At 38.8% G+C, this 19,612-nt stretch overlaps 1 protein-coding gene across 2 annotated transcripts; it reads left to right on the top strand.

Moving 5' to 3' along the window:
- The first annotated feature begins 3,174 nt into the window (after positions 1-3,174).
- Positions 3,175-17,949, top strand: LOC109030998 (probable maltase). Of its 2 annotated transcripts, XM_019042261.2 has the most exons (10): positions 3,179-3,625; positions 5,257-5,436; positions 6,360-6,517; positions 7,612-7,737; positions 9,937-10,148; positions 11,555-11,747; positions 14,126-14,369; positions 15,724-15,919; positions 16,637-16,777; positions 17,732-17,949. In XM_019042261.2, the coding sequence occupies exons 1-10, from the start codon at positions 3,448-3,450 to the stop codon at positions 17,877-17,879; spliced, it is 1,776 nt and encodes a 591-aa protein (XP_018897806.2). In that variant the 5' UTR covers positions 3,179-3,447; the 3' UTR covers positions 17,880-17,949. The 2 variants fall into 2 exon arrangements, with proteins under 2 accessions (XP_018897807.2, XP_018897806.2); XM_019042262.2 differs by lacking the exon at positions 5,257-5,436 and having other exon boundaries at positions 3,175-3,625.
- The last annotated feature ends 1,663 nt before the right edge of the window (positions 17,950-19,612 follow it).

The raw sequence follows: 19,612 nt of genomic DNA, 5'->3' as shown, positions 1-19,612 counted from the left end.
CCCACCTTGTTATACCTGATCCAGATAAACCTCAATATTTGCCTCAGCTGAAGGCTCTTAGATTTTTCCTGTATACGATAAGTATCTTGATTTATTTTGCCAGGAAACATCTTTACTTTTAAAGGATGCCTGTCATTCTTAATACGTTCAATTTCGTATAATACTGTGCAACACCTCTGTTGTGAAATAGTTGCTTCAGGCGCCGCCGCACGGTGGGCGGGCGGCCAGCGCAAAACGCGCATTGGCGCCTACAAACCTAAGTGGATACTTCAAGCATTATGCAATGCGTGAAGTATCCACTTAGGTTTGTAGGCGCCAGTGAGCCTCTCGCGCTGGCAGCACGCCGCTCCGCTCTGTTCGGCTTTAATATTTATACTCGCATAGTCAGCGTTTTTTAACTCATGATTTTGAAATGTTTGCACACACTGCATTGATTATTCTCATTTAAATTGATGGGAAAAAAATATGTTTCAATTTATCAAAGGAGAATAATAATATAATGTGTGTTTTTTAAATATTGGTGGTTCCGTGTCAAATTCAATGATTTTCAAAGCACTTTAATTTTTTCTTTTACATTTAGTGCTTTTATTGTGCTGCAGCGAGGTGTACGCTCAACCAAACGCTCAAAATTTGACGTATTTGACTCTGAAAGATCGATGTACAAATGGGTTAAAACTAAAGATTTGCGTGCTTCTTGGTTTTTTCCCCTCTTTTATTCATTTTTGCAGTTTCTGTCGGCACAACTGCGGCTCATTGAGATTAATGTTGCTTGGAAAAGGTTTTACAAATGTTTGTCACGTTTTAAAAATATAAGTGTTTTCAAAACGAAGTAATAATTTCGTAAAGAAAAAAATAAAAAAAAGTACCTATACATATATAAGGTATATTGTACATCAAATATTTTAAGGATGAAAATAAAACCAAATATTCACCAATGAGGATTTAAAAGAATGATTCAAAAAGAAGAAGTAATAACATTTCATTTAGAAAATGAGCAACCATAACAACACCTGCTTCTCTCTCAATTTCTTATTTCCATATTGTCAATATAATTTTACATACCGACTAAAATATAACGCTTGGACCAAGTCACTGTTGCTTATTTTACGTGTGGGCGTAAACTACTGGACAAAAAAGGTGCGCGGACAAAAACTCGTTGACAAAATTTCCTAAAACCCACATTTTGTTATCAAGAGCGGGAAAAATGGCGGGTATTCCGGCTTTTTCAATGGCAAGGTCTGGATGCAACTATTCTTGTTCTCGGGATGTTCGTGTTGCATACACAAGAAATTGCGGGCGCTCTGTCTTCCTAGGGCTCAGTGTATGGCTACACGGTCGTCAGTTCTCAAAGGTTCTCTATGTTGCATTTACAATCGTGCTTACGGCTCACCATGAAATCCTCGAAATTCACAGGTGAGTCGTGTAGTATCATGGCAGCGTTGCGAAACGGTATAAATTTATTGCGGAGATAGTATCGGTGGTTATTTGTGGAATTCACATCCACGACCACGATGCCTTTATGAAAATGTTTTTGGTGGAGGATTTGCTTCATTTCACAACGCCGCCGTATCTCCGCTAATCTCCTTGGAAAGATGTAAAAATCTGAACTTTATAGTAACTTCATCGTGAGTTTTCTCCTCCCTGTAGGGAGAAAAAATGGATCGTATTCAGCAAAAAGTAACCAGCGCAATATCAGTGTTGTAAAAATGTTGCTTCTTCATAATGATCGGAAAAATCTCTCAAAATAGCAAATTGTTGTTGCTACCTATCAAAAAATTGTCAATTTTAAAGGAAAATAAGTGTGTAAATTTTAATACTGTACTTATTGGGTATTTTTAAAGGGAAGAGGAACTTGCACGATTTTGAAAACTCTTTGATCGCGCTGATTCCTTTTTGCTAAATGTAACTAGAGTGCAATGTGCGGTAGGTATGTAACAAGAGCGTTGTGAACCAGTGGCGTGGCGTGCTTTGCGATATATCAATTGCTATGCCATTTAAAGCTTTGGTAAAGAATCGATTATTAAGGTGTTCGCTGCGAACACCCTGTTTATCGATCCTTTTCCATAGGTTTAAATGGCATAACAATCGATATATCGCAATTCACGCCACGCCACTGTTGTGAACGGGGCTCATGACTTAAAGACGACCACGGGCAACCTCGGCGGTGGCATCGTCGCCGTTGACGTCACTGGCGCTTAATAATTCCCATTCATTCTTACGGACCTCGATTAACAAGCACACCCCTTCTTTCACACCTGTCTTCGGTTCCGTTTAGCAGAAATACGTCCATTTACTCATTATTATCAGAAGTTTTTCTTGAACGGGCCACTAGATAAGGTCTGAAATGGACGTATTTCTGTCAAACGGAACTAAGCGCCAATTTGAGTTCCTTTGGAGGAATTTAGAATCCCGGATAGCACGTTCAGTCAAACGGAACTAAGCGCCATGGAAAAACATTGCGAGTATAGGATGGAATGAGCCAGACGCCCGGTTCCGCCGCCAATCAAAGCCCCCCTATAGCGCTTAGTTCCGTTTGACAGAAATACATCCAAGTAGAGGAAAACGTTACAAGTATTCGCTTCAAAATCTTAAGTAGAAAACGATTCACATGACGGGAAGTTCGAAAATCAACTCCTGAACGAGATGTTAATAAGTCTTTATAACACGGATTCAGAAGTTAGACTATACGAATGACATCATTTGTATTTTTTTCATCTAACCAATGTTAATTTAAAACACTTACATCATGTTCAGGAGTTGATTTTCAGACTTCCCTTTGTGTAATTTGTTCTCCTTATGATATTTGAAGGAGAAAACACATAACATTATGATTTAATTCATACCTTATTGTCTAGAGATCCATTATTACTCAATCGTCCATCGTCATCCAAGAAATTTAGTACAACTTTTTAGTTCTCAGATCGTGAGTATTTCCCTCACCACCTTCGAAACACGCACATACATGTTATGGATGTGTCTAGCACATCTCCTCGTACGCGTGGGAATGAGGGCATCCGTATAAATAAGCGCCGGTCAGAAGCACAACACTTGTTTTCTAACAAAAGAAATTGCCCTTATCTTCGATGACGCATAATCTGTTGATGTAAGTCTATGATCCAATGAGACAGGCTCAATCTCAATACTAACTTCAAGAGGATAGTTATCTGCAATTAAAATAATCCTTAGAATGCTTAATAAGCCCAGAGAAAAATGCAATATACAGACGAAGGTTTCGACAAGCTGGTGCACTTCCCTCTGAACTTTCGTAATAGCATTTCATAAGTTTGATTCAAATTTGATTGATTCTAGTTTTTAAAAATTTAGCATTTAGATATTGTGTGGAGGCTTCCCTCGTGATCTTAAGGGTGATTTTTGGCGCAGCTGCAAATTAGGAGCCCAGTGTGCAGTGGATGATCGTATCACCTCGATAATAGTGCAACTCACAAGATGACACAAGTTTTTGGTTTTTTATTATTCTCAATTTTGTCATTGGGATCTACGGAAGGAGTTCCAGCTTTAACCCAGAATTTGACCCAGCTCGATTGGTGGGAATCAACACTTCTTTATCAATTGTATCCTCGATCTTTCAAAGACTCAGATGGAGACGGCATGGGTGACCTGAACGGTATGTATAATTCTATATGTAGAATTTTACCTATCTTTGTGATCGACTGTTATTTCACTCACTGGTAAAAATATGCCTCGTTCAAAATATCCATCGTTCTACATACGATAACACGTTGTATCACCTAATCGCACCAATGGCATTTCATGCCTGATTGACATGAACATGAAACTGAATTTAGGTATATTGCTATTTGAACCGAGTTTCACAAGAGACACCACAAATCATGTTAAGTTTAAACCGAGATAAAAGGAAATTTTTCCCCCTTGAGACTTAATATCAAGGATAGAGTTTAATGACTACTTTTGTGTTCGAAATATTTTTTCTCCATTTTGAATTTTCTTCTGTCAAAAATTTACGACAAGTTGAAGTAAAAACTACTTGTAGCTCATTTTCCCCCAAAATCCTCCTTGACGCGTCTCTTAAACTCGGTCCATTTTGTTTCCAATTTTCAAAAAAGGACAGGAGACATCCTAGTTTATACAAAGTATGGAATACATCGTCCACGAGTCCATTTCGTCCACGCACGACAGCAAAAGACATTAGAAAAACGCAGAATGCATTGCAAAACAATAATTGAGGAAACGATTTCAATATTCAAGATCTAAATTTGTAAGCTTTTCACTATCATAATTTCGGCCTTGTCTCCACGAGCCGTTTCGTGAGATTTGTCCCAGGGAAAAATCCCACTTACGAAGTTGGGAAAAATATTGAGTTAACCAATATTTTTCCCAGTACCAAGTATGGTGCTTGTACCCCTCGGACCCACTGAGAGAAGAAGAAGAAGTGAAAACGAATTGTGAAATATTTTATTCATTACTACATTGTTCATGTTTGTTTAGTTAAAATAATGTGTCTAATTGTCAATTGAGTGCATTTATTATTTTAATCCCGGTTAAATACTCGACTTTAACTAATTTATCTTCCCGCGCAAACTAGTCGCAGGACTGTATGAGCCCCGTCCCGTGGAGACGGTAACTGGGAAAAATCCCAGAAGTTTCATTCCTGCGATTCGAACTTGGGAAAAATCCCATGAAAACGTCCCGTGGAGACAAGGCCTCAAACGCAATCGACATTTTCCCCACTCCCTTCAAAGTGCGATGCGTCTGAGATAGAAAACATGTACTGAAAAAAATAATTTGTGAGATTATTTGACTTAAAACGTCGTTTCTTGCCGACAAAGGGTATTTTTCGATAACGCAAATTTGGAAAAATTTTCAAATTTTTCACTCTTTTTCAAATTGCGTGCCAAGCCGACACCGTACTTTGTTGAAGGATGAGGTATCAGGTGATCGTCAACTTGGCGTTAGCATCATAAAGATGCATTATTAGCACACGAATAGAGCACCTTAAATATTTATTTCACGGTGGCTTTGATCTTAAAATTTATGAAATAGTAAATTCTAATTAGAAATCCCGTAGAATTTGACACACTTTCATTGCATTCATGATGTTTTTAAACAAAAAGACGATGCACTTAAATTAACGATCCTCATGCGAACAAATGGCATGCCACGGATCCACGCAACAAGCGTCTCGAGGATCCACATGCGGTGGACGAATGGAACGTAACAATTTTTAAAACATCTAGTCTTATCCGCGCATATTAAGCTTTTATGATTTTCTTACAGGGATCACCGAGAAACTAGATTACATAAAAGACTTGGGTGTGGATACGATTTGGATCCAGCCATTTTACAAGTCACCGATGTTTGACATGGGCTACGATGTTTCGGATTACAAAGCTGTTGATCCGGTCTTTGGAACGCTGGATGATTTCAAAAAGATGCAAAAAGCAATCAAAGACAAAGGTTACCCTTTCTCTTATAACGATTCTGATCGTAATTTAAATAATATCATCTGATTTTATGAGTTGTAGAATTTTAGAAGCTCAATTCTTGGGGCTCTTTAATATTCCATGGAGAGTGGAGAGGTCATTACTTTCTTCATTTGATTATTTTGAATTCAAAAATGTCATGAATTATGATAAACGCAAGGACGATCTAAAATGAATGTAATTCAAAATTTGTACGTATAAAAATACGTTGCTTTCTTATTTGCTTCTAACTTAAATATCTATAGCTGAAGTCGAAAAATGATTATCCTCGTTTTATGTTTTTAACTAAAACTAACCGAAATATATCTTTGGAATTTTCTGTTAATATCTTCCTCATTTCTACTGGACACCTAACCATCGCGCTTTACTCGGGGACAGCCTGTCGTAATGGGTCGATGTCTGTACTAATGTGTTAAAAAGTTGCTGAGAATTGCAAGAAAAACAATTTTGGCCGGTAATCTTAAATAAAAAAGAAGAAAAAGTAAAATATATAAGCAAATATTTGCAAGGTTGCAAACAGTGATACACATTTTTGGATTCTAGCCAAAGAAAAGTACATTTCAGGCGGTGTTTTTTAGACCCCGTCAGCCGTCAGCCAAATCGGGGTAGACTCCTTCCTCTAAAATTGACAAAATTCTCATTATGATAACTTCTCGGTTCAGTCTGATAAACGCTTCTCAAACAAGTGGCGTGTCGTGCTTAACGATACATCGATTGATCTGCCATTTAAACCCATGTAAAAGGCTCGATAAACAAGCTTTTCGCAACGAACACCTTGTTAATCAATTCTTTACTATAGCTTCAAGTGGGGGAAAAATCGATAATGGATCATTCATGCCCCGCCACTGTCTCACATGCCCTACAACTTTTCATTTTCGAACCAAATTTCTGACGCAGGAATGAAGTTGCTTTTGGACTACGTGCCCAATCATACCAGCGACCAATGCGAGTGGTTCAAACTCTCCGAGCAACGTGTTGATCCCTACACGGATTATTACATCTGGAGGGACGCAAAACGTATCAATGATACCCATACCACAGTTCCTAACAATTGGGTAAGTAAGACAGAGACAATATATATCACAGACCTCGCACTAACAACAAATCTTAGCAATGTAGGCGAGAGAAGTAAAAGGTAAATTCGGAGGTCGATCAGTATTAATTCGCGCCTAATGATGGTTGATGAGCAATTTGTTGAGAAAATAATCTAATAATTTTTTGCAATTACACAGAAAAAAATAGATGGTGCTAACGACAGAACCTTCTGTTCATAGAGCTTCTGCAGTTTGTTTTGTTACACTTACAGAATTTTTCTGTTCGGAACAAAAAAACTGCAGGAGCCCTGTGAACAGAAGGTTCTGTCGTCAGCACCATCAATTTTTTTTCTGTATAGGTTTGGATTGCTAAACCAATTTCTCAATTCTATAGTCATCATGGTCCAAACATGAAGGTCGACTCCTTCCTAAAGTAACTTTTCACTAAAGGAAGCAGTGCATGGTCTCTAAAAGTGTAATGTCGCTGAGGTGAAACTACTGATAGTTATCAATCCATATTGATATTATGCTATTGCATTTTTTTTTTGGGGGGGGGGGGGGGGGCTCGAAAAATTGCAATAATTTTGGATAAACATTCTGAGCAGTTAAAACTGAAGGGGTTTTTCCCCTATTCACGCAGCTGCTACAGATTATTACGCTCTTGTTGAATAGTGACTCAGAAGCACTGTAGAGTCTCTTATCTATCATTACATAAACTGATCCTCTTTTAAACATGGACGCAGGTGAATTCATTGAATTTCATTAAAACACTTCTGGAAAATCATTCAATTCTTATGTTTAGAAAAGTTGATCCTCTGTTGAGGATATTAGGACGTTTTTTCTTTCTTTGCTCACTTCCTCTCTCTTTTATTTTTATGTGATGAAACGCAGGCAAACCGCCAAAAACGTTCAAACCTAAGGATATTGCACAAGTAAATATCTCTAAGGAAAAATAACGCTTCCAAATATGGCAAATTGTTTTTATTTTCCTTCGTTTTACACTTCTTACACAGTTGCAATTATTGTATTTGATTGTCGGTTTGGTATCTGAATATTTCGAAAACTGCCTCCTGTCTGTGCTCATTTTTGTATTTAATTCTATTTCTTTTCTTCAGATAAATATATTTGGCGGCACTGCTTGGAGATGGAGTGAAAAGAGAAAACAGTATTTCCTACATCAGTTCGCTCCACAGCAACCGGACTTGAATTTTCGGAATCCTAAAGTTAAAAAGGAAATGGAGGTAAAATATTTCCACATAGATTGTTTAATTTAATATCAAAACTTGCGTCAGGTTTGCAAATGTATCAATTTAACAACTAAAGCAGTTCAAACAGAAAGAAAGAAATATCTCTTTGAAGAAACATATCGACGGTGAAACTCTCAAACATATCTCCGTTTGCAACGTTGCTGACTTCCTATCATATTTTATTTTCAAATGGAAATTTATTCACCAGCAATTCTTAAAAACTGCCGTAATTTCTCTTCTCTATACGAAAAAAAGTCTGTGAAAATTTCATGGAACGATGTTGATTTTTTCTCCTCTAAAAATGTGATAGGAGTGGAGATTTTAAAACACCATAAACGAGATGCGTGGTTTGGAAATTTCAACGGGAATATACTCATCTGCTAATTTAAAATGATGATGATTCTGGAGTGACGGAAAATTGACGGAACATTTCCAGAATACCGTACAATCAAATATGTGCTGCTTGGGGCTGACAATCGCGGTTGCGCGAGTCGGTCAGCAAAAACAGGTTGCTCTTACAATAATCATCACTGTGAAATCCACCCTGGTAAAAATTGGCGATAGGAGCTGCGTTTCAAAATACCATAGGAGTTCTTATAGCCGACTGAAGAAGGCGATAGAAAATTACATATATAGCTGGCTGTAGAAAGTGGAAAAAATCATACGGCCGGGCTTCACGAAGCGATACAAAATTATACAGCCGGGCTATAGTTCCTATCAGCGGGCTTTACACTTTATCGCCTGGCTGTTGCTTTTTCGCCATCGGCTATAAAAGGCTACAAGAAATTGTGTAGAAATTCGTGTGCTTTGTAAATCCTTCAGTTTGTATGGAATCACCTTAATATTTACAAAACGCACATATTATATTTTCCTTTGCTACATATTTTTTTTCATCAATTACAATGAGAATAATCCATACAGAGTGTGCAAACATTTCAAAGTCATGAGTTGAAAAACGCTGACTCCACGAGATTAAATATTAGAGCCTAACACAAAGCGGAGCGGCGGCGCGCACTGGCGCCTACAAACCTAACAGGGATACTTCACGCATTGCGCAATGCGTGAAGTATCCCTGTTAGGTTTGTAGGTGTCAATGCGCGTTTCGCGCTGGCTTGAAGCAACTACGGCGCTTGAAGCAACTATTTCACACCAGAGGTATTGCACAGTATCATACGAAATTGAAGGCGCTCCAATATATTAGGAATGGCAGGCGTCCTTCAAAAGTACGGAGCTTTCCTCACAAAATAAATCAAGATACTACGGCCCAAAATGAGAGCGGTAGTCCAAAAACTCACTAGGTCCTAGCATCCGTAATTAGTAACGTTTAGCATACACTTTATCGCCTGGCTGTTGCTTAATCGCCATCGGCTATAAAAGGCTGTAAGAAATTGTGTTGCCGGCTGTAGAAGCTATTGGAAATCTTACAGCCGGGTGTAGGTCTATGGTATTTTGGAACACAGATTCTACTGCCAATTTTTACCAGTGCAGGGCCTGCTCGTTCCATGTTACTATGATTTATTACTTATCTACTATCTTACGGTTGCAAGGTTACTTTTGCGGTAACGATGCTTCGATCCTCACAACAATGCTCCATTCTTACCAGGGCTGAAATCATTGTTACCACAAAAGTGACCTTAAGTATGACTAGAAAAAGAGATATGTTCTAGAATCCACTATGAGCATTGTAAAAGCAACGATACTTTTGTCCCCGCCTTTCGAAAGGAGGGGCGCGGAATTTAATATCGTTCGCAATTAGCGCAGCTCAAAGAACTCAGAAAAATATTTACCAAGACAAAACGTTTTGTTTAAAATTCTGTAGTATCTTATTTTGTTTTCAACCTCAACCCTCTCAACCCTTCCATTCATTAGACGATTTTTCAAATCGTATAATAACCCATCCGTCTGCTACTCTTAAACGACTGATAGTTGAAAAGCTCCGTTTATAATTGACCTATAAAATAAGAGGGATGATATTCCATCTGATTTGTACAAATTCTCATAAGCAAAATAATGAAAAAAGAACTTGAGTACTTAACATAAAAAGTCTCAAATACGGTTGTAATTAAGTCTATATTTAATTATCATTATCAAATAAATGGAATTTGTTGCACGAATTGAATCCGGTCATTTGATAACTGGACACAAAGCAGGACGCTCCAAATATAAAATGATGTATTGTTTAATTTCTTACAGGATGTGTTACTGTTCTGGCTTGATTTGGGGATAGATGGATTCCGGGTAGACGCAGTACCATGGTTATATGAGGCGGAACATTTTATGGATGAACCACCCGGTAAAGGCTGGCATAATCGAATCTACACGATCGAACAGCCAGAAAACGTAGAGCTGGTGAGAGAATGGAGAGCTGTGCTGGATGAGTATTCTAGAAAGGATGGACATAAAAGGTAAATTGTGGGGCTTGGAGGACAAGGCGCACATTGTGCAGTTTTTTGAGGAAATTGAAATATTAATAATTTCAAATAAAACTAATCTTAATGCACATTCTGTGAAATATTTGTTCCCAAATTCTAGTTTTTAAGCATCAAAAAGTGAGTTTGAACTTTAATTCCGCCATAAGGATTCATGAAATCTCGAAACTTCAAACACGTATGTCTCGAAATAGCAAAATCTACCTTTGCCCTCCAAGCCCCTCAATTGTACTATTAAAATTAACACAGAGCACAACATCTCGTTTTCAAATTTTTCTAGAGGTCCACTTCCTGGCCTTGCATTTCTTTCGGAGTAGGATCAAAATGAGATGAACAAGAAGAAAAAGAAAGTAACGATAAAAGAGAGAGAAAAAAATAATTGTAGAAAGTGATCCGAAGAGAGAAAGATATCAAGAAGTGCATCACACAAGAGAGCAAATAGTAGTGGAAAAAACAAGAGACCAAGAGAAAGCGTGTAAAATCATGCTGTCGGAAAATCGGTGAGTAAATCTAACTGACATAAAATAAAGATATATAATAGAGACAGTATAGGTATAGAGACAGTATAGGTATAGAGACCCGTAATGACCAGTGGGATAAAAAGATGGCAGAGACTATAGGTGGAAATGGGTTATGCTTGCCAACCTTTGAGGGCAGTGTTCTGCCTTCCCCCTAAAATTTTAGGAGCCACCTTAGCCGGAAAGCCCAATTTTTAGGAGCCATCTACTACTTTTTAGGAGCCAAATTATCGCTCTCGGGTTGCGCTGCGAACGGTGCGTATACAGAGCGTTTCATCGCTACCGCTACTTCCCGATTGCGAGTTCAATCTGTCATATTTTTTAGGCACCATGATGGCCTAGCCCCCCCCCCCCCCAATTTTTAGGCGCCAAGGCCCGATTTCTAGGCGCATTTGGCGCAAGACGTCAGGGGAAGGCAGAACACTGTTTAAGGGTCATCGTCTGCTATACTTGTTTTCAACTTTGCCAAGATAAATTACCTCAAAAAGATCTTTTGGAATAACAACTGTAACTTGGAGTTTTTTTTTTTAGGATGAGGGGAAAAATTCGCCATAGTGCCCCCATCATGAGGGTCGCCAACCCCCCCCCCCCCCCCCAACTTGGAGTTGAAGTAAACTATTGGCGATGAATTTCTTAGGCGTTCAATTAAAAAAATCAAATTCAACCGCATTCTTTTTCTTACTCAAAAAATTGAATCTCAAAGTGGAGGAATTTTCAAAAGTTGGGTTGTTTCAATTTCAAACGGATCGAAGTTCAGTCCGTGTAATCAAAGGTTTTTTTTCTGTACACGGTGTGGCGTTCTTCCGTGGCAAGACGGAATGAAAATTTTGACTTTCATTTTGTTATTATTTTTATACTTTGCAGATTGCTGGCTATTGAGGATTACAGCCCTCCACCTAAACTCGTGGAGTACATTGGGAACGAGACACATCCGGGCTCTCAAATTGCGTTTTTTTTCTATTTGACGTTCGTCCGAAACGAATGGAACGCGACCATTGTAGACCGTGTCGTTCGATGGGCAGCCAAGTCATTTCCGAGAAGAGCCTATAATTGGGTGGTAAGCTATCTGAAGTGCCATGATCATGAGCTTCTTTCTTCCGGTGACGGATCCGAAGACACCTTGAGGGGAGAGGGCACACTGAAAAAAAAATCTCGGTGTAGTTACTGAGAAAAGGGTAAAATTACCAAGAATTCAGGGTTCTATTTGATCCTAGTTTATCTTGGTAAAATTACCATTTATGGAATTGGTAATTTTACGGAGAAATCTCGGTAAAATTATTGAACTTTCTCGGTAATTTTACGGGACATTGGTAAAAACGCCAATATTTTTTATTGACTGTGGTAGAATTACCGAGAAAAAATGGCAAAATTACCGGGAGTCGATTACCAATAAAAGTGGTATTCTTACCTGAAAAAACAGTAAAAATACCGGTTTTTAGGTAAGCTTACCAGTCTGTCTTGGTAAAATTACCAATAATTGGTAAAAAAATTGAGATGGTAAAGGTACCAACGGACCTTGCTAAAAACGCCGAGAATTTTTTTCAGTGCAGGGAGGTCATTGCGTTCTCCTCTGACGTAAGAGCAAGGGCGTATCTCAATTTCCACGTGAGCCATGAAGAGCGTGGAGTTATATGGGAAATAGGGCTCACAAAGAAATCGAGACCCGCCCTTACGTCAGAGGAGCGACGATTTGGCGATGTCCAGTGGGAGAGAGTGTGAAGCGTACGCCCTCCTGCTGGAGCAAGGGGGGGGGGACAGGGAGCTTCCCCCGGGGAAATTTCCATGAAAAACAGTGGCGAGGCGTGAATGATCGAGTATCGATATTTCCGCATTTGAAGCTATGGCAAAGAATCGGTTATTAAGGTGTCCTTTGCGAGCACCCTGTTTATTGATCCTTTCCCACAGGTTTCAATGTTAGATCAATGATATATCGCAAAGCAAGCTACGCTAATGATGAAGATCCACTCCCAGATCGAATTTTGAGCGGTTTCAACTTGAAATTTCTTAAATATTTGTGTGTTCAAAATTGATCGACTTCACATCTTTTCTATGATTTTCTTTGAATGTTAAGTATTAAGGAAAATAACGAAAATATGAGGGCACGCACGTCACCATTTTTTTAGAAAACAATTTTGTGCTTAAACGTCGAAAGTATTTGTCTAATAGGGACAAAAATTCAAAGAAAGGATAACTGTTATGCAAGGGTGAGAGGGTTCTCTACAAATCAAGCTCGGATACCTTTTTGCGACCTCGAGGATCGGCAGCTGCGTGATACTTTTAAACGATCCGTGAATTTCTCGGAAAATTGATTAAGTTGCGATAAAAATCAAAAATAGGGTTCTAATCGGCACAATAGACAACGCTGTAATTACATCAAGGTGCAAGTGAAACAAGCAAACCGCCCTCGGTTAGTAATTTTCATCATGGCGCCTGAATGCAACTATTCGGGCTCTACGGATGTCCGTGTTGCATACCCGCGAAAGTGAAGGCGTTTTGACTCTGCCGACAGCCACCCCTTCACCCGCGGTGTGGCGCGGCGGCGATGGACAGTATTACGGCGATGCAAAATGAAAACGCATTCAATGGGTCAGTTGCGCTAATCACAGAGTCGTGTTTTGATGCTTGATTCTTGTAGATAAAGCAGAAATATTACGATCCGCCTAAACTGCAACTTTCTGCGTTCAATATTAATCGAGATATCGTGCTTTAAAAAACTCGGTTTTTGACGTAATCCACCGCGGTAGTGACACCACTGACACCCTTGGTTTCTTTCACCATGGATTCATCAACCAGTAATACACGCAGTTTCACTGGTTGCTCGACTTAAAACACGGATAAAACCAAGGTGGCAGAAACCAAGGGTGTCACTACTTCGGTGGATGACGTCAAATGGAGATGTTGCATGTGTGAGGGATTTGCGATTTGACCATTGATTTTTATGTAAAAGTTCGCGAGAAACACGATGGTGCCACTGCGTTTTTCCCTGAAATCAACTCCCAAGCTCAAAAAAAATCTTAAATTGAGGCCAAAATGGAGGGGATATCTCACGCTATCCTGAGAGTCCACTTCTACATCAAGACAAACTCTCCATGCAAAGATAGGGAGCAAATACATTGACAGGGCTGCCACCTTATATGAGGACTCTAAAACTGAAATCACGGCAGCCCTGTCAATGTATTTGCTCCCTATCTATGCATGGAGAGTTTGTCTTGATGTAAAGGTGGACTCTCAGGATAGCGTGGGATATAGCTTCCATTTTGGCCTCAACTTGAGAGTTTTTTTTTCACTTCGGTCATCGAGGTCGTCCTTGGTGCTCAGAATGAAAAGCCCCGTCTTACTCAATTTTTGATCTTTGGCACTTACTCCGTTATTGATAGCAAGTCTTCAGTCACAAAATCCCCGTTTGATCTCGATTGGAATTGATAATTATTTCAGCTGGACAATCACGATAACTCGAGGACCAGAACACGGCTGTCTGACGAGAGCGTGGATGTGTGGAATATGTTCATGCTCCTTCTGCCGGGACTCACGAGTGTGTATTGCGGGACTGAGCTGGGTCTGGAGGACCTGAATCTGCGCAAGGATCAGCAGAAGGATCCTCTCAACGGGGGCAACGGGCGAACAGATCGTCGAGACAGCTACAGAGGGCCAATGATCTGGGACGACACCGAAAATGCCGGTAAAATTTTAAGCGTGTTCGTCGCCGTCCCATGAATATCTCCATCCCTTAGGAGGCCCAATATGGCTTACATTGTGATTCAAGGCAATTTAAAGGAGCCATAGGGCAACTTTAACGACTCTCAATTTATGTTTAACACACTGAGAGGAACAATAACCCATAAGTTTGGTTTCTGTGCTGCCGTGTTAATGAGGAATGCTGTATGAGCCTTCACACGTTGCCATATTTTTTTCAAGAAAAACTGAATTTACTAAGAAAATTGTGAATATTTTTCCTCAAATTTTTCAATCAATTTATTTACGATTGAATCTAAAATATCTTAAAATTTGAAGGAAAAATATGCATAACTTTCCTCAAAAATACATGTTTGATTCGGGAAATTTCGGCAACTCTCGAATGTTCATACGGCGGTTTTCCTTAGCACGGCAGTATGGGAAGTAGATCTCATCTGAACCCAATGCTTCAGATTGAAACTGGGGTTTCTGTGGTTTCCATTCTTTTTTGTGCTAAACTGAACGCAAACTTTACCGAGATAGACACAAAATTTGGGTTGATTTATGTTTCACTTCCTATATTATCCAAAAATAACATAAAAACACGAATATTACTCTCCGTGCAACATACCGATGACTAGAGTGCAAAACCACGGAGGTTTCTCTTCGTTTCAAAATTCATTTCCGTTCCTTTTTTTCTTTTTTGAGGAGAAACAAGACAACTCTCTGGCTTAAAATTCATTTAGAATATTCTGCTAGTAGAGAAGAAAAATCGAAAAAAAAAAAAAAAAAATTCAGTTTCAACATTTTATTTTTCATTCTCTCTCTGTCAAATCGAAAGAAATTTTCATGACTCTGTGACAAACATTGCTTTCCCAAATGACTTTGGAGCAATGAAAGTATATGCAGGAACTTGATTCGTAAATATTCAATTTTCTTGATAAAAGGTAAACGATCGAAAATCCCTCCTCCAATTGAAATTAAAGTGTCGTCATAGAAATCAAATTTCTGAGGAAATTGTATTTATTTCAACCACTTCAGTGGGCAACCACCTCTGACTCATTATAAGTTGGTTCCAGTTCACTGAATGCTGCTCAGTTGTACTAGCCGAGGGTCGAAATATTGCGAAATTCTTCGATAAGACGAGTATCATAAAAGCTTCCACTTATCTTGACTACCTTGAAAGAGGTTTTTGACATGGGCGCTATCATTAGTAATGTCATCAAAATATTCCCCGGTATCTCGAATTGGATCCAAGCAATAATGACAATAACATAATCATTTTAATGCCACCAAAGAGAATAAATCGATACTTACTGTTTCCTATGATGTGACCCTAATAGTGCCCTATTATTCTGCAGGTTTTACGACATCGAAGTATCCTTGGTTGCCTGTGCAGCCGAGTTATTGGCGATGGAATGTCAAGGCTCAGCAACAAGACCCAAATAGTCATTTAAACACTTTCAAAAGGCTGGCCACCTTAAAAAAGTCACCTATCATTACTCATGGTGACTTTGAAACGCACGTGATCAGTACATGGGTCTACATGTACACGAGGCAAGTAAAGAAACAAAATCGGATATCTAGATGACAACTAATACTTAAAAAAAATTCCCCGCAGGAACCGTTCATCAAACACGTAACGCTCTATGCGTTACGGAGGAGGGTGGGGGAGAGTACGTAGTTTATGAACGGTCCCTTATAAATTTTTAAAGTTAGACTTATGAGCTTTGAGCTCATATTTGCAGATGCACAAATTGAGCTGGTAAGGCTAATAAACTAGTTGTTGGCAACATGTTAGAGCATGTGCCGTAGTCTCCAAAATTTTTTCTCAAAAACATAAAGGCTATCGTCAACAAAACCGTCAGACTCTGTCTATCTCTCGAAGTCTTTCATCTCCTTTGCATGGTTATAGTCTCGTTAATGTTGCTTACTCTTTCAATTTTAAGATAATAATGAAAATTATTCCCAAAAACACTTACAGTCATTACCATTAAACACACATTATCTGCCCACTCCCCCAACCGCCCCCCCCCTACAATAAACGAGCGAAAAAGAAAAGAAATATGCATTTTCGATCTCTGCACAGTCTTAAACACCACTGAATAATGTAGGAAAATACTGATACGCCCCTTTCCCATCAAACCATTGGAATTACCATGTGAAGGTGAGGAAGTGAGCTGCCTGTGCTTTTGACTTCCCTCTTCCCAGAAAAACCCTCCAAAATGAAGTTAAACATATTTTAACTTCATTAATTCATTTTGTTAAATTTAGGTCATTGGAAGATGACACCATTGCAGTGCTGATTAACATTGGCTCAGAGACAGAGGAAATTTGTGTCAAAAATGTGGGATGTGCACTGCCTAGTCCTATGTTTGTGCACATTCGCAGCGCCAATTCCATAGTCAATATCGGGTAAGAAAGCATTTTATTCAACGGAGTGCCTTTTTTCTATCTTTAGAGGGTTTCCTCACTTTGAGTTAATTCAATTTAAATACTCGTATCAAAGTCTTGAACATATTTTCGACCGCATTTTAAAAGACGAAATCAGACTCCTGGCTTAATTTCACAACTTGAGTCTGAAATAGATGAGTGGGTGGAACCTATATAGTCAATAAATCTATGAAATGATAGTATGAGCTAAATTTCAACTTGAGAAAATATGAAGTTGAGGTACATAGAATCAATTCTAGCATGTAAGGCCGTTTTAGAGAAATCTGAGAAAAGAAGTATGGCAAATTTTCCAGAAGTTTGGTAAATTCTATCATGAATCTACTTGATTTTTGACACAGTGATACTATAGGGAAGGGATAATCAGACACGTGGTAGCATTTACCATACTTTTGGTGAATGCGATTAGTCACAGTATTTGCTAGGTACCTTGTCTGAGGTGCTTACTAATGGTGTGGCGTGCTTTGCGATACATCGATTGATTTGCCATTTAAACCGTATGTAGATACCTTTGATGACAGCAACGAACATCTCAATAGTCGATATATTACTATAGCTTCAAATAGGGAGATATGATCGATACTCGTTCATTCTCGCCTCTTTACTGGTGATTATCATACTAATATTGCTGCACCTCAAACCATACCTTTTTCCAGAGAAGAGTTTTTAAGTGATGGCAAGGAGAATGTTATGATCATCAAAAAATATGGTGGATTAGTTTTGTCGTGATTATTTTTGAAGTCCTCCAAATCCAGGTTTTATTGCTTCTTGTAGGTCGCAAATTGATTCAATTCTGATAGTGTGCTGAGGCGTGAAAGCATCATCATGCGCCAAATGGAATAAAGGTTTTGTAGAAAAATGTTTTTATTCTAACTTCAAATGTGGCGATTACACAGTTCATTGTTTCTTTTTTTGCAGGGATACTGTATTTTCCCACGAGAAGAGCAAGAGGTGTATTCATATGAGACCACACTCAGGAGTAGTTTTGAGCACTAGCAAAGGAGTTTCTGTAACCTATTCAATGTTCATTATACTTCTAGCAGTCCTCTCAAAATTGATCTTGTAATAATTTTTACGATGAAAATAAAATTGATAAACCCGAAATCATTGTGCACACAATGTCACGGAATTTCAAATGGTTATTTTTCATTTTCTCTGTATCCTATACTTGTTTCCAAAAAAATATCCGATTTGACCCTCTTGGCACCACCTCAGGAATCCTGACAATAATGGTGAAGTAGTGTGATTGTCGAAGAAGTCAGGTGAGCAATTTCCGCATGGAAAGTCTCCCTTTTATTCCTATATATATTATTAATTTTTTTATTTCTCTTTTTTGATATGATTCAATACTCAAATTGCCGTATCTTCGTGCAACGAAGACACATGAATGCAATGACTGATCAATTTTGTTACGAAAAGCGGGAACAATTGAAGGCATGTCGGCTTTTTCAATTGCTAGGTCTGGATGCGACTATTCGGGTTCTCCGGATGTCCATGTTGCATACCCACAAAATTGCAGGCGCTTTGGTTTTTTTTCAGACCCAACGTGTCGCTGTGGTTGTTAGGTCTCAAGGGTTCTTTACGTTATATTTACAATAGTGTTTACCATGAAAATCCTCGAAATTCGGGTGAGCCGTTTAGCACCATGCCAGTGTTGCAAAATGGTACAAATTGCGGCGATAGTATCGGCGATGGCTTATATGGATATGACATCCGCGACGCCTTAGAATGCACCAGAGTGCCGGAGAATTTTCATACGATTGTAAGTGCAACGTAGAACTACCAACCGCAGCCACACGTTGTGTCTAAGAAAAAAACCATGGCGCCGGCATTTTTGTGGGTATGCAACACGGACATCCCGAGAACACGAAGAGTTGCATCCAGACCCAGCGATTACACAAGCCTGAGTGCCTTCAATTTTTTCCGCTTTTCATGACAAAATGTGTCACTCATTGCATTCTTATGGCTTCGTTGCATAAAGATTGAGCGGTTTGAGTATTTAATGAAATTAAAAACAAAATAAAAATAAGTGAATCAATATTAAATATATGAATATAATGGAGACTATCCATATACGGCAATTACTCGCCTAACTTGATCGGCGATCACACACTTTACTTACCTCTGAACCATCTCCTTTAATTTCCTGAAAAATATGTAACAATCGGAACTTTATAGTAATCGCATCGTGAGTTTTCTCTTCTCCATAGGAAAAATCATGGAAAGCTCAAAGAATTTGAAACTTATGGAAGAGTATAAATCCTGCAGACATGGCCTAAATTGCCAACGCGGCTCCTGTCCCATCGATTTTGATGAAACTTGAGGTATCGGGAGGTACTTATAGACGAGAATCTCGAATTTTTTGGTTATTTTGCAAATTCCCTAATTCAAGATGACGAATGTGGCCTAAAATACTATCTCAGCACCTGTCTTATCGATTCTCGTGAACCTTGGGTCTTAAAGGTAGTTTTAGTCAGGAAATTCGAATATTTAGTCATTTTTCAAATTTTGAAAATAAAAGATGGTGAACGTGGCCTAAATTGCTATCTTGTGCCCCCGAAAGTGTCCAACCTTGCAGTCGAGATATGTATTCTTTTTCTGTTCGTGTTCAAAATAAATTTTCCCACAGCTAATAAAAACCTCAACATGAGCGCGCACTTCGACACTTTTGTGTTGAACTTACTTTTTTTTTTCTTTACGTTGAAAATATAAGTTAAGGGTTTAAAAATGCACGTGAAAGTCGGACAAAATATGCCGTAAAACGGAGGAGGAAAATGGGATATCTACAAACTCATCGTA

This window comes from Bemisia tabaci, chromosome 3, assembly GCF_918797505.1.
Source record: "Bemisia tabaci chromosome 3, PGI_BMITA_v3".
Taxonomy (NCBI): domain Eukaryota; kingdom Metazoa; phylum Arthropoda; class Insecta; order Hemiptera; family Aleyrodidae; genus Bemisia; species Bemisia tabaci.
Note: the sequence above shows the minus strand (reverse complement) of the source record. Positions and strands in the feature narration are given on the sequence as shown.

Bases quoted from the DNA above. Each gene is read 5' to 3' on its own strand.
- LOC109030998 (XM_019042261.2), top strand. From the start codon at position 3,448: ATGACACAAGTTTTTGGTTTTTTATTATTCTCAATTTTGTCATTGGGA. The intron at 7,738-9,936 runs GTAAAATATTTC...AATTTCTTACAG, and splicing joins AAGTTAAAAAGGAAATGGAG to GATGTGTTACTGTTCTGGCT. The intron at 15,920-16,636 runs GCAAGTAAAGAA...TGTTAAATTTAG, and splicing joins TGGGTCTACATGTACACGAG to GTCATTGGAAGATGACACCA.